Below are 14,998 nucleotides of genomic sequence, written 5' to 3' on the forward strand. Positions count from 1 at the left end.
TGAAGTTTAATTTTTTGACTCGTGCTGTCCTCGGAGGACTATGTTGCCTCAGCTGTGTCGTGTGGGAAGTTGACTGCTGTAGTTTCCGATTGTTTGAATGCCGAGGAGCAGCACAAGACAAAGAGAGATGTGTATGTGTGTGTGTGTGTATGTGTGTGTGTGTGTGTGTGTGCGCTTGACTGTGAGTGTGCGTGCTTGACTGTGCATATGTGCGTGGATGTGTTCTTCTGGAGGAGATATGCTGTAGCTATATATTCATATATCACTGTCAGATTTGTGCAGTATTTCTTTAAAAAACACTGCAGATAATCATAACACAGTAGCAGGCTTTCAACCTGCGCTGACAACGCAGAGGAAAATGACTTCAGACTGTTCAAATCTTTCATCCACACTTACAGTACAATGTGGTGGGACTGCGGAGTAAAATGTTCCATCAATAACAACATTTAGGCTACACATTAAAAAATAACATTGTCAGCACTACATTGAACTTGCTCACTAGTGAATTATGTAAGTGAGCAGGAAAATAATACAGTCCTCAGATATTAGATAAGATAAGCGTACATTAACTTAACATTTTGTCACGTACCCCTGCTAAACTATACCTGTGTGAAGTTTGAGATTTATTAACATGACCTGATTCTTGATATTTTTATTTGTACCATTCTTGCCACGCCCTGAATTCAGCTCTTAACATCTGATTGCATCACTGTTGGATTGCAGTGTTGGGATTGAAAAGTACTATAAGATTTCACATGAGTTGTTCAGAATGTGAACTCTTACAGCAGACAGCTGTCAGACAGCAGTTCTGTCTTTGTATAATGCATGTCACTGTCACAATTTGGAAGTTACCTTGGATGAAAACATATGTCAAAGGACAAGATATGTTATAAATAATTAGCATCCACCCCTCATGACATCATTGACGCAAAAAATCCACGTCGAGGTGACTTCCTGACTTCCATCCATGCTTGGGCATGGGGCGGCATGGGGCTCTCTCATGAAGCCCGACTTTGGTGCTTAAAATCCCAAGAGTAGCCTACAGGTGACCTCGAGGCCTGGGGTCTCTCTTGGCTTATGGAGGGGGGTCATGTTTTTAAGTTAAAACCTATTTAGATGTAGATGTTAAAACAGCCCAAAATGTGGTGGGGGGTGCAATTCTCGGCAGGGATTCAGCCAATGTACTGTATTTATGCTAGCGTGTCGTGTTAGCATCGTAGGCTGCTACTACTAGCATCATCTCTCTTCACATAAATTGACAAACAGGCCAATTCCCAAAAGGTCAATGGAGTGCTTTTAGACCCCAAAGACAAGTGTGACTACTTCAAGTACTTGTATGAAGCAAGGAAAATAAGCTATCATTACTTACCGACGGGCGTTAGTTGTATTGAGGTCGTCCCTCTCTCTGTAGTTGCAAGGAAATCCAGCGAAAGCGAAAGCAAAGTAACCTGATGCTGCCAGGTGCCAGATGGACAAACTACACGTGTGGTGTTGTGAACTCAATACCGCCCCATCTGGCGGAGTCAGGTTAAAAGCAAAGATCAAGTGAAAATATTCCATACAGGACTAATCAGCGTGACGTCACTTGCCACCCAGAAATGCACATCGCTTATATTTCGACATTCTGAGTGAGAGCAGAATTAGCTCAAGAGTTTGATGTATACATGTTGTGTGAACTGTCGCAGTTTTTAAAATGTAAGCAGAGTAAAGCTGGCTATTAGTCAGACACATTGCGTTGCCACCCAGTGACGCGGTTTGTTTACCAAAATGCTGCTCAGCTGATGCCTCTACAGGCTTTAAGTTAAAATTAGCTAAATTAATAATTTAATTAGCTATTATTTTATCAGCTGATGTAAACCAAACACTTTCCTATGTAAGCAATGGTGTTTACGTTCTCATGTTTCTAATTAAAAGAAAAACATGCCTTGTGTTTAGTTTTTTCATTCTCCCTGCTCAGTATTCACTTTTGCCAGCAAAAAGGATAGTTTATTTTCACTAGAATTCCAACCATAAGTAACACTATGACACAATGTAGCGGCGTAGCCTATGACTATTTTGGTCATGGGTTTCATACTTTCTGTAGGCTAATAAAACATCTAAAAGTGTGATGACCCTCCCACTCTCCTGGCTCTATCTTACAGGAGCCTGTTTGGGGTCATTAGGCTGATTGGGTGGTCCTGGGGCTGGTGCACTTTCAGACCATTCATTTATCCTTCATTTGTTAAGGGATAATCTCTAAGATTTCAATTTTGTAACCTACAGTGAGTCTATGGTGTTAGCTCCACCTACTCTGTGTCACCACAGACACCAAGTTCATAAATGCGGAAATACTAAAAATCCAAAGGCTTCCATCAATGGGCCATAGGCTCAATCATTGTGTTAACTCACTATCTGTCAGATAGCTAGTGACTTAACAGACATTTATTTACATGAAAATCTTTGAGATTTACGGCACTATAGAAAAGCCACAAGTCACAAACCCCTGATATCTCATGACTAAATGATAATAAATGATACATCTATTGATCAAGCCACTTTTATTACATAGGGCAGTTTATTGAACTTGTAAATGTGTTAAGTGTCGTAATGCATGACCTTAGTTTTTCTACACTCACAAAACCATAACATTTTAACATTTATAATAATAATTTGCTGTTTCAACATTCAAAGCTGTAAATTGTTATAGCTACATTTGGTTAAAAACACATTATTTACATTAATAGTAATACACAAAAGTACTATATTTGGCATACTTACAACAATCTCATCATATAATTTACAATTTCTCAAGTACTGATTAATGTGAATATTTAATCCCAAAAATTCACAACAAATCAAAGGGTAAATTAACCATACAAAAGTGAAACATAGAAACAATACAGAAGTTAATAAAAAAAGAATGCACGGAATTTAAGAGTGATCAATATTTGATGCTAAAATTTCTTACTTTTTTTTTACAAAACAGTGTCAAATCTGCTTGTCACAGAACACTCACTTCCCTGTCTAAATGTGGTTGAACTGGGTGACTAATTATAGTGCAGTCAACTGACATCCATCTTTTTAATAGAACAGAAAGTAAATCTCATACTCAACTGTACAAATATTTCACTATACAACGATTAGTTTGAAAACATTTCTCTGAAAGCTTCACCAATACAGCATCAGCCCTCATGTTTTTGTAGGGTTGCAGCTGACAGGCAGCTAGAGAGTGGCAGCTGTGAAACTCTGTTCTATTCCAATTACTGCTTTGTCAAATACAGTCCTTAATAACAGTACTGGTCATAATACAGATGATTAAATCTATTTTGTGCTTGTCTAAAGTTACCTCTAATCAGTCGACTACAGTTTACTCTGGATTTTTGGGTGTCAACAGAAAAGCAGTTTCAGAAAGTGTGTCTTTCTTTAATCAAGAAAATGTCTGTCTCTTTGAGATGAGCGTTTCCAAATTTCTTGTTTCCAGGTTCCAGTTCCAAAAAGTCCCAGGGTTCTTTACAGCATACTGTACATTTTCCTTTGGCACAATACTTGGTAAAACCCCCTAAAGATGTGTTGACATGCAGGAGGGGACAGGGTGTGTTCAGACAGATCCCAGATCAATGACTAAACCAAGCTTCTAACCACTCAGCAGCAGTCACATTTACTCTACCTGTGTTTGGTGTAGGCTTTAATGATTGAAATGTGAAGGAGGAGCAATTCTTGATGGGACTTGCTGGAAAGAGAAGTCTGATTTTAACAGATTCTAGAAGCATGGTAGAGTGGTTTGTTATGGTGGCAATTTCACACTGAAAACCTCTCGAGTTTTCTGATTTACATGATTTCATAAAATAAGACTCAAATTGCTGTTATTATTGTGCTGAAGTGTCCTTGACAAAGTGTTTGTATATCAATGTGTAAAAATCCTCTAGGGTCATTAGTTTTGTCAGAACATCAAAATTCAGGGATAACAGCAACTTATATGCATTGCCTGTGTGGATATGACTATGGGAACACACCCGTGTCTAATACACTTCACTGAAATGCATACGCCAGACCTCTAGCACCGTTTTAGCCATATAGTATACAAAAGTACGGAGTACTTAAAAAACGTGCAAGACTCACGAATAAAAGACTCTGTTTCCAATACTTAAGGCAAAAAACACTTCTCATATATACCAATATACATATATTGGGATTATTACATCTATCAAAACTGTATTTTTTTTATGTTCAGGTAAACATTTTTTTTAGATGACCACGGTGAGCTATGGTATGTACTAGAGCTAAAAGTGCGGAATGACAAAGTCATTGCAATGCCCCCTAGTAAATACAAAACAGGTCTCTTCAGTCTCTGACTGCCTGTCAATCTATCTATGTCTTTCATTGGAGTATATTGGTCAGGAGTGTCAAACCGAAGATCAAAAAAACAAGTGAGTGCCCAGTAGAAAAGTGCAAAATGCGCCAGTGTGTTTCTTCCATCCACTACCACCAGCCCAGGCCCTCGCCCTGTCCACGGCCCCGGAACCAGCGCCTATAGCTGGGAGACCTTCCTGGGCAGAGGCCTGGGTCTGGGGACTCGAGGGTCGGAGGTCCCGTCCAGCTTCATGCTGCCTGTGCGGAGTTGGTGAGGCTTGGGCGGCAGGGCCGGGGGGTCCGTCTGGGGGGGGATGGAGAGACTGTGGGGCAGAGGCACGGGCCTGCGTGGGTTGTTCCTCTCGTACACGCTGTAGGGGGGCGGCGTCTTGTTCTCTCGGCGAATCGGCTCGTCGGAGCTGCTGGAGATGGAGTTTGGCATGGTGGTGGGCGGGGGCAGGTAGGTGGGGTGGTCCCCCACGGGCAGCTCGGTGCCCGAAGCCTCCGAGACGCTGCAGCGACTGAGGGAGGAGATGCCACTGCTGTAGCTGCCGGAGAGAACGGGGGAGTTGGAGACCAGGCCGGCTGACTGGCACTCGGTGGGCGAAGGGGTGAAAGGTGGCGCTGTGGTCTAGAGGGAGAGAAAGGACAACAGGAAATGCATTAACTTCTGGTCTGGTGTAGTGGTCAGATGCTTTCTCATTATATAGAGACTCCTCAAGTTCCGCCCCCCCCAAGATTTTTCTCCTATTTTCTCCCCAGTTGTACTTGACCAAATCCCCCTGCGGTCCTGGTTCTGGCTCCACCACTTCTGCCGATCTGGGGAGAGGCCTAGACTAGTATGTATCCTCAATACATGTTCAGGCACCAGCAAGTTATTTTCACCTGACAGTGAGGAGCTATGCCCCCCCCCCCCCCCCAGTTCCCCTCCCCCCAAACAGGTGCCCCGACTGACCAGAAAAGGCACTAGACTATACCCCACCCGCAGATGCAGCCAATTGTGTCTGTAGGAAGGTCTGACCAAGCCGGAAGTACCGCTACCAGGAATTGAACCCGAGTCTCCGACTCTCCGGGGTGGTAGGGGAGTACCTCTACACTACTCATACTTTGCTTTTTACACCTACATGCTTGTAAGAGGTCAACACAGACTCGTATGATTTCAGCATTTTTTCATGCCAAAAGTCTAAGTAAGGAGCCAGTGATGGTGGGTACTATTGTGCACACAGTACATCCACCACACCACACGTGTGCTGACACAGCTGTATAGAAAGGATAAATAGTTAATAAGAGTCACTCAACAGATTGAGGGGGACAGTTTTTCCACTTCATCATGGCGCTGTGCACCACGCCTTGCTTCCTCCAATCTACAATGCAATCGCTCATCAACATGTTTTTCTAAGCAATTACACCATCCTGCTATTATATCTGCTTACACTTCATTGGGCCTAGTGACGAGTACAATTGATCAGTACGGTTGTATCGCTCACGCTACAGGGGGCACACACAAAGCACATTCCACTCATCAATCAGAAGTAACCAATCGACAGAGCGTCTGGGTACTACAGCGGTAGATTCCCTGCCTACCAAGACGAGAGTCGCAGGTTCGAGCCCCACGGCTTGGTCGGGCATCCATACAGGCACAATTGGCTGTGTCTGTGAGTGGGAAGCCGGATTAAGGGTTACAGTATGTGTCCTGGTCTGGTCGCTGCACTAGTGCCTCCTCTGGTTGGTCGGTGTGCCTGTTCGGGGGGGGCGGACGGGAACTGGGGAGAATAGCGTGATCCTCCAACACACTACGTCCTGCCGGTGAAACTCCTCACTGTCAGGTGAAAATAAGCGGCTGGCGACTGCACATGTATCGGAGGAAGCATGTGCTAGTCGGCAACTCTCCCCAGATTGGCTGAGGGGGTGGAGCAACGGACGCAAGGGGAATTGGCCAGGTACAATTGGGGAGAAGCCGGGGGGGATAAAAAATAATAATAATACGGTAATAATAATAATAATGATGTACAACTCTGCTCAGTTAATATCAGACATCAGCTGATTCAATTTAAAGTCGCTCACCGTCTCCACTACTCTAAGCAAAAATTACACAAGATCTATCCTACTATCTCACCACTGTGTGAAAGATGTCAAGTGTCGGAGGGCACACTGTCTCATGCCTTCTGGTTCGGCCCTTCACTGACGGGATTCTGCGCCAGAATATTTGACTGGTACTCTAAGGCCTATGGGGTGGCCCTTCAGACGGAGGCAGAACTCGCCATCTTCGGCTGCTCGGAGTCCTCTCTGAACTTTCCTACAGCTGTGCAACAGTCTCTGACACAGGGGACAACTGTCGCCAAAAAACAAATTCTGAAGGAATGGAAATCTCCCTCTCCACCCTCTTTCCAATTGTGGTTGACGGACATGACCTCTGTTATACGCATGGAGAGACTTAGGTTCCTGAGAACCAATGCACTTAGAAAATGTATAACTATCTGGGACCCATTTTTAGTCTACCTCAACGAGGCTAGGGGTGACGGGTGACTCACCCGGCTGGCTTCCCATAGACCCCTTGAGTGAGATCCCAGGTATACCGTTGACAAGAACATAAGATTGAACCTTACGTAGGTGGCTGGCGGCACCACTTTGTAATGTTGATTATATTTTTTGTTTTGTTTTTGTTTTGCTTTTCATTTCGTTCCCCTGTGTCTGAGCCTGTGTTGGAGAAAAATATAAGTTCCATGCCATTTCCTAATCAATATTTCCTAATCAATAAGCTATAAGCTATAATTGCATACACATTATGACATGACTGCTCTGACCCATAGCACACTGACTTCTCCCCCAGCCCCATAGAGAGGACTTCTCCTTTTGCTTGCTGAGACCTTGTCCAGTGCATCGTGTACCATAACAATTGATACAGACAGGAGCCTGCACGGCACACACCCCCCCCTCTCTGCCTTTTCCTCCTCTGCCTATAAATCTATGTTACACTGTCGGCCATATGGCTGAAAATTTGACTCTGTATGACATATCAGAATTGTGTACATTGAGGTTCAGCCCTCTGTCAATATACATGTATTGCAGAGAATGTAAGCTATTAAATATACTTTATGTTAAACAGTCCTGGACTCAAGGCTCAATTAATTTGGTATTAGATAAGCTGTGATATACATTTACATATACATTTTAGCGGAAAGAATATATTTTATTCTCTATCAATTGGCGTGTCACGAACAGGATATCTACGAGAGCGGGTAAGTCTGAATTAATTTCATAATTCATTACTGAAGCTGTCGTCTGATATCTAAAAGAATCTGAAATGTTTGCATATTGTGGGTGTGTCAAAATGACATTGTATATAACTGTAAATATGTATGGTTTATATAATAACCTAAGTTAGTATCTTGTGGGTTTCTTGAGACAAGGGGGGACACCTCAATGTAAATAACTGTAAATATACCTCAGGACCATTAAAAACTCTCTTGACAGGCTGTATTTGGCAGTGACCTGGATGGTTCAGTGGTAGCTGCAGAGCAAGAGAGCCTGAGAAGCGTTATCACATATTGCCCTAAAGAGCCAGAAGGCTGCCTAGCAGCGACTATTATAGTCCAGTGGGAAACTGCGGTGATTCTAGGCATATGCTTGATACGGTCTTTAAGAACCACACGACATACTAAATAAAACCAAAAGATCTCCCCATAACATACCACTCACTCGAGGGGTGTGTGTAGCCCCATGAAGCAATCATAGTTGTCTAACCAATATGGTTGAGATGTTTTTGAAATACCTACAATGTGTAACAAGCATGTAACAAACAAACAAACAAAAAGAAGCAGCTATTTCATTGTAAAACAAAACAATTTCTTAAGAAGCCTATTAAAGGAGTTGAACAGGAGGTTTGCAAAAAGTGTATTTTAGCCAATCCCAAAATACAGAATCAATTGTCGATTGAACAAATTGATCTGTCACCAAGTTTGTAAATTCCAGATACCCCACACACGGACGGAACTGGTCAACAGGAGAACAACCGTCCCTCTGTCACCAGAGACCCCACATCGACTAAAAGGTAAAGTGTTGAAAATTACTTTACACACACGGACACTATCAGAGATCACAAGTAAGTGATAAACAAAATACGTAGTTCTCTCTCTTAGTTCTCTCTCTCTCTAAAATACAGGTCTATTACTTTAGGTCAGTTTACTTCCAGAGTTTTGCCTTCACCTGAGAGGTCAGTTTACCTCCAGAGTTTTGAGTTCACCTGAGATGTGTGTTTTACCTCCAGAGTTTTGAGTTGACCTGAGATGTGTGTTTTACCTCCAGAGTTTTGAGTTGACCTGAGATGTGTGTTTGCCTCCAGAGTTTTTCCTGAGAGGTCAGTTTACCTAATCAGTGATTTGCCTTCTGCCAAAGAGAGAGAGAAAGAGAGAGACGTAACAGAATTGATCAAAACAACGGCTCACCGAGTCGTGTGTAAACTGAAACAAATAGCCTACTGTAGATAAGCCTAGGCCTGCTCAGTTGTCTTTTCATACTGTAAGGAAGCCATCTGGTTCTGCTCTCTGAAAAAGCTATCATAATGGACGCTGAAGGGCTTTGTAGAAGGCCGGAGTGTGAAGGAGCCAGAGAGACAATTAGACAGCTTGAGATGGTTATCAGACAGTATGGAGATGAGCCCGTAAAATTTGACACAGGTACCGAACAAAGTGTTTTAAATATGGCCAAGCAGATACCTGTGAACATACAAACAGACTCAAATCAATTGCCAGATCAGATGGTTCAGCATTCTGGATCAGCTGACCACATGCCAGTACGCATACACCCTAATTTCACTCTACATGTGCCTCGAAAACGCCCCCGTTATAAAGGCAACCGGAAATGCTACAACTGCAGGGAAAGTGGTCATTATGCAATTCAATGTTGTAATAAGCCCCAGGTTCAATCCCCAAAACTTTGAGCACACAGATGCTGTGATCAGATCAACATGGGTAGAAAAAAATGTTTTGGAATATAACAGGCTGAAAGAATTTGTTTATCTTCCCTCAGAACAACTTAGCCAAAACATTAGCCTAGCGAAAACAATTTGGAATACGACGCCAAGCTAGTCTATGGCGACACCTCCAGGCTGATTGTGTTAACACACCCTGAGAGAGCAAAGTGATTGAATGTTTTGTTTGTTATGAATCAATAGAGTGAAGTAAGCTCTGCATTATTTAAAGTGCAGTAAGCAAATTTGAATAGTAATAAATAGACTGTTGATTATTATTTTGAAAATAAATCCTAATAGAATGTGTTGTGTAGGATGAAGACTTCCTGTGTACGATAATCTGAATCTGAAGTATTTTCTTAAACAGAAAAATGCACATTTATCAACCACCAATTGGGTGGATGAGAAATCAAATTAAGTGGGCATACCAACATTTAACTTTTGGTATGTTTTCAACACATAAGCAAAATTTACACTTACCGTAAGTACGGGTGAGATGTTTTCAAAAGTATCTATAGATAAGACAATGACCTCGGAGGACAGACAGTCCTGAGTTTGCGTTTGGAGCATGTGAACAATGTTGGCCCTCACTGTTTTATCTAGTGGGGTCTTGCCATCCCCAAAATCACTCAAGTGAACTGCCTGGGGTCTAGCCCGCCCCCCCCCCCCCCATGTAAAGCCCTCACCAACAGCACTTTCTGGGGTAACCCTCCGCCCCATTGCACATTGCCACAAGTCCACAAGGTCAATTCATTGCCACTCTGTAAGCTGTGAATGCCCACTCAGGAGTCATCTTGTTTACGAGGTCCATTGCAAACAAATTATAAAATAAACAATTGAATATGTACTCACAGAGTATCTCAAAACATTATCTGCCGTATGTACGTACTTGTTGTACTAATAACTTGTAATGAAGTTATTTTGTCTAAAATACAGGCACATTGTGAAATCTAATGTTTACATTTGCAGGTTGTACGTCACAGGAAACCTTCAACACCAGCATAAATCTGTACTTTGAGTACTTTGATCCACAGTTCAAGAGGTCTACTTGACCTAGTTTTTTGTAGAATAAAGAAAATTCTTTCTATTTTCAATATTAAATAAAATTAAGTGTTTTAAAGTATCATTTTAAGAATAATCAGTTATATGATACTGTGATTATGGTTTAATGAATATGATTAATCAATGTTATGAATGTTTTGCATTTTATAAAGTTTCAGTTCATTATTCCAAACAAACCAATATTAAAGTAAACTAGAAATAGAATTTTATTCTAATAAAATAGTTCCCAAAAAGAAATTAAACCACTGCATGGAGATGGGCTATTAAATAGTTTTTAATAACAACAATTACAACAACAGCACCAGGAACAAACAAATAAATACATTCTAGAGTCATCACATGAATGATGAGAAATATTGTTGTTGTTGTGAATACTTTGAAAATATTTTACTTAAAGACATGATTCCTTTTACAGGAAGCGTTGAATAAAGTGAAGCTGGAAAAGATTTAAGTGTGATTTGGAACACACTGAATATTAAGTTCAATGCATTATATATTAGACTATTTGCATTGAACCATATAGAGTTAAGATTAGTAGGCCCACTCCTATATATTATAGCAGCAGTGGTGATGTAATTTTGTCATTATATTACTAAAATCTGTTTTCTCTTTCCAATAGATAATGGAGATGCTGTGATATGAGCTGAGACTGCGCTGGACTGCATATTGATCAAAAATTCTGTGTTCTTTCAAGTGTTTAATGTTTCCTATGTTTTCAAAACCCTGCCCCCCCCCCCGGCCCACAATTAAGTACAGATACAAGCATTATATTGAATAGTGAACTTAAATTTTGTTATTTATTGTTATAGTTGATGAACATAACAATTGGGTGGATTGTTGGAGAAAAATATAAGTTCCATGCCATTTCCTAATCAATATTTCCTAATCAATAAGCTATAAGCTATAATTGCATACACATTATGACATGACTGCTCTGACCCATAGCACACTGACTTCTCCCCCAGCCCCATAGAGAGGACTTCTCCTTTTGCTTGCTGAGACCTTGTCCAGTGCATCGTGTACCATAACAATTGATACAGACAGGAGCCTGCACGGCACACACCCCCCCCTCTCTGCCTTTTCCTCCTCTGCCTATAAATCTATGTTACACTGTCGGCCATATGGCTGAATATTTGACTCTGTATGACATATCAGAATTGTGTACATTGAGGTTCAGCCCTCTGTCAATATACATGTATTGCAGAGAATGTAAGCTATTAAATATACTTTATGTTAAACAGTCCTGGACTCAAGGCTCAATTAATTTGGTATTAGATAAGCTGTGATATACATTTACATATACATTTTAGCGGAAAGAATATATTTTATTCTCTATCAGCCTGTTTGTCTGTTTTGTCTTGTTTGTGTTCTATAAAAATTTAAAATGTGAAATAAAATAATAAGAATAATAATAATAATAATAATGATAATAAAGTAACCACGCCGGTTTCACACTTGTGCTGAAAATCCGTACATTTAATAGAATGCTGACAAGCACATGTAAACTTCTGACCTCCTTTTCCATAGAGATGTGACTGCTACTAAATATACTTTCTACCTCTGGAGAAGAGTGACACTGCAACACTGTCAGCCTGGCTCACTGTGCTCCATGCTGCTTCACTACTGTCCTGGGGTTTGTGGCTTTAGTAATGGGCCCCTGGCTGCACTGCTCTGTGTGTGTGTGCTCTCTGTGTGTGTGTGTGTGTGTGTGTGTGTGTGTGTGTGTGTGTGTGTGTGTGTGTGTGTGCGTGTGCGTGCGTGCGTGCATGCGTGCGTGTGTGTCTGTGTGTGTGTGTGTGTGTGTGTGCGCGTGTGTGTGTGTGTGTGTGTGTGTGTGTATGTCCCACATAATAGTCTGTTGGAGGTCTACAGAGGACTTGTCCCTGGCTGTGCTGTGATGGGCAGCTTAGCGCTTTGCTCCAGGCCTTTGCTCTTACCAGAGCAGCCACACACAAACACATACGCACGCGCACACACACTCATACACACACACCTGATTGACAGAGCATGCTGAGTGCTGAGCTGTCACTCACACACCGCTTTCTCTCTCTAGCGCACATACACCCACACAGACCAGATACACACAAACCCACACACACGCACGCACACACACACACGCGCGCGCGCACACGCACGCAAGCACGCACGCACACATACACAAACACACACACACACACACACACGCGCACACACGCGCACGCATGCAAGCACGCACGCACGCACACATACACACACACACACACACACACACACACACACACACACACACACACACACGCACACACACACACACGCACACACACAATGACCAATGACATTCTTGGTAGTTGTCAAATGTAAGACTTCGCACCCACAACACAGCCGGGAGCTTAGCATTGTTGCTTGTGTCAAGCACACAAAGAACACACTGATAACTGTTAGCAGGAGACAAGTGTCGGTTTGTCAAACAGAGTTTCAAAAGACATTTTTACCCTCATTAACTGCTCATTCAATCCTTTGCTTGTTCACCTTTTCTAGGCCTCCTATCCTCTGCATAATGCAGGATGGTATTAACTGCTAAGTGGCTCATTAAGAATACATCTGAGCTCAGAGAGCATGCGAGAGAAATCAAGTTATCTGTACATGAACATAAAAACACTTGAGATGATATTTTAAAACCCGGTTCAACACTTACTCGTCAAAAGCCGCTGTAGGGTACATTGAGTACAGCAGCACTCAGTTGTGTGATCACTTGTCTTAGAGGGGAGGAAATAAAAGATGGGCTTTCTTCTTCACAGACAAAGACATCTGGTGAAGTTGATCAATTTCACCTGGTTTTTCATAAAGGCAGGTTCAGAGAATACAGCTCAAGATTTAACAGCAGGCATGTCTAAATGCTGTATGCTCAACAAAAAGCTCCGTGGGATGAAAATACATAGTCGGCAGCTTCAGTGAACTAGGATGCGTTGTGTTGCGGGCCATGAGCTGACCCAGCTTGTCTAGGTGTTGCGGGCCATGAGCTGACCCAGCTTGTCTAGGTGTTGCGGGCCATGAGCTGACCCAGCTTGTCTAGGTGTTGCGGGCCGTGAGCTGACCCAGCTTGTCTAGGTGTTGCGGGCCATGAGCTGACCCAGCTTGTCTAGGTGTTGCGGGCCATGAGCTGACCCAGCTTGTCTAGGTGTTGCGGGCCATGAGCTGACCCAGCTTGTCTAGGTGTTGCGGGCCGTGAGCTGACCCAGCTTGTCTAGGTGTTGTGGGCCGTGAGCTGACCCAGCTTGTCTAGGTGTTGCGGGCCATGAGCTGACCCAGCTCGTCTAGGTGTTGTGGGCCATGAGCTGACCCAGCTTGTCTCGGGCAAAGACCCTGCAGCTGTTGAGTAGGACTGTTGGCAGCACAGGACAAAGCCCTGAGGCTGTGGCTGAGCCAGGTCAGTCTAGTCTCCGCTCCCACACCGTTCTCCACCTACCAATCGTCTGGGAAAATACATAGATTTTTTGGGGAAGTAGTAAATAGTTTGAACGGTGGCAAGAACGGCCGCTTACAGACCTATGCCCTCACCCCGATGCTCTGTGACAATCTCCCCCCATTATCCTCCATAGTGAAACAAAGTGGAGATACAGCGATGCACTTTGTAACATGGAGACAATTTCAAACATTGAAAATGGATGTCACGAGCAATGTTCCATGATTTGATTCCGTTTTGAGTTTACAAGCACACGGCTTCTGCATGTCACCACCCCTTCTGCATGTCACCGCCCCTTCTGCATGTCACCGCCCCTTCTGCATGTCTCCGCCCCTTCTGCATGTCACCGCCCCTTCTGCATGTCACCGCCCCTTCTGCATGTCACCGCCCCTTCAGCACGTCACCACCCCTTCATCATGTCACCGCCCCTTCTGCATGTCACCACCACTTCATCATGTCACTGCCCCTTCTGCATGTCACCGCCCCTTCTGCATGTCACCACCCCTTCATCATGTCACCGCCCCTTCTGCATGTCACCACCCCTTCTGCATGTCACCACCCCTTCTGCATGTCACCGCCCCTTCTGCATGTCACCGCCTCTTCTGCATGTCACCACCCCTTCTGCATGTCACTGCCCCTTCTGCATGTCACCGCCCCTTCTGCATGTCACCACCCCTTCTGCACGTCACCGCCCCTTCAGCACGTCACCCGCCCCTTCTGCATGTCACCGGCCCTTCTGCATGTCACCGCCCCTTCTGCATGTCACCGCCCCTTCAGCACGTCACCGCCCCTTCTGCATGTCACCACCCCTTCTGCATGTCACCACCCCTTCTGCATGTCACCGCCTCTTCTGCATGTCACCACCCCTTCTGCATGTCACCCGCCTCTTCTGCATGTCACCACCCCTTCTGCATGTCATCACCACTTCATCATGTCACTGCCTCTTCTGCATGTCACCACCCCTTCTGCATGTCACCGCCCCCTTCTGCATGTCACCGCCTCTTCTGCATGTCACCACCCCTTCTGCATGTCACCACCACTTCATCATGTCACCCGCCTCTTCTGCATGTCACCACCCCTTCTGCATGTCACCGCCCCTTCTGCATGTCACCGCCTCTTCTGCATGTCACCACCACTTCATCATGTCACCACCCCTTCTGCATGTCACCGCCACTTCATCATGTCACTGCCCCTTC

The 14,998-nt window shown here is 43.7% G+C and overlaps 1 protein-coding gene across 4 annotated transcripts in view; it reads right to left on the minus strand.

The window, feature by feature from the left end:
- Nucleotides 1-2,536: 2,536 nt before the first annotated feature.
- dock4b (dedicator of cytokinesis 4b) overlaps nucleotides 2,537-14,998 on the minus strand; it is a 246,388-nt gene continuing 233,926 nt past the window's right edge. For all 4 annotated transcript variants that reach the window (XM_083632225.1, XM_083632228.1, XM_083632227.1 and 1 more), the window contains one exon: nucleotides 2,537-4,960. In XM_083632225.1, the coding sequence (XP_083488351.1) occupies nucleotides 4,508-4,960 (453 nt within the window). In that variant the 3' untranslated portion in view covers nucleotides 2,537-4,507. The remainder of the gene's footprint in view (nucleotides 4,961-14,998) is intronic.

This window comes from Poromitra crassiceps, assembly GCF_964638095.1.
Source record: "Poromitra crassiceps genome assembly, chromosome: 2".
Taxonomy (NCBI): Eukaryota; Metazoa; Chordata; class Actinopteri; order Beryciformes; family Melamphaidae; genus Poromitra; species Poromitra crassiceps.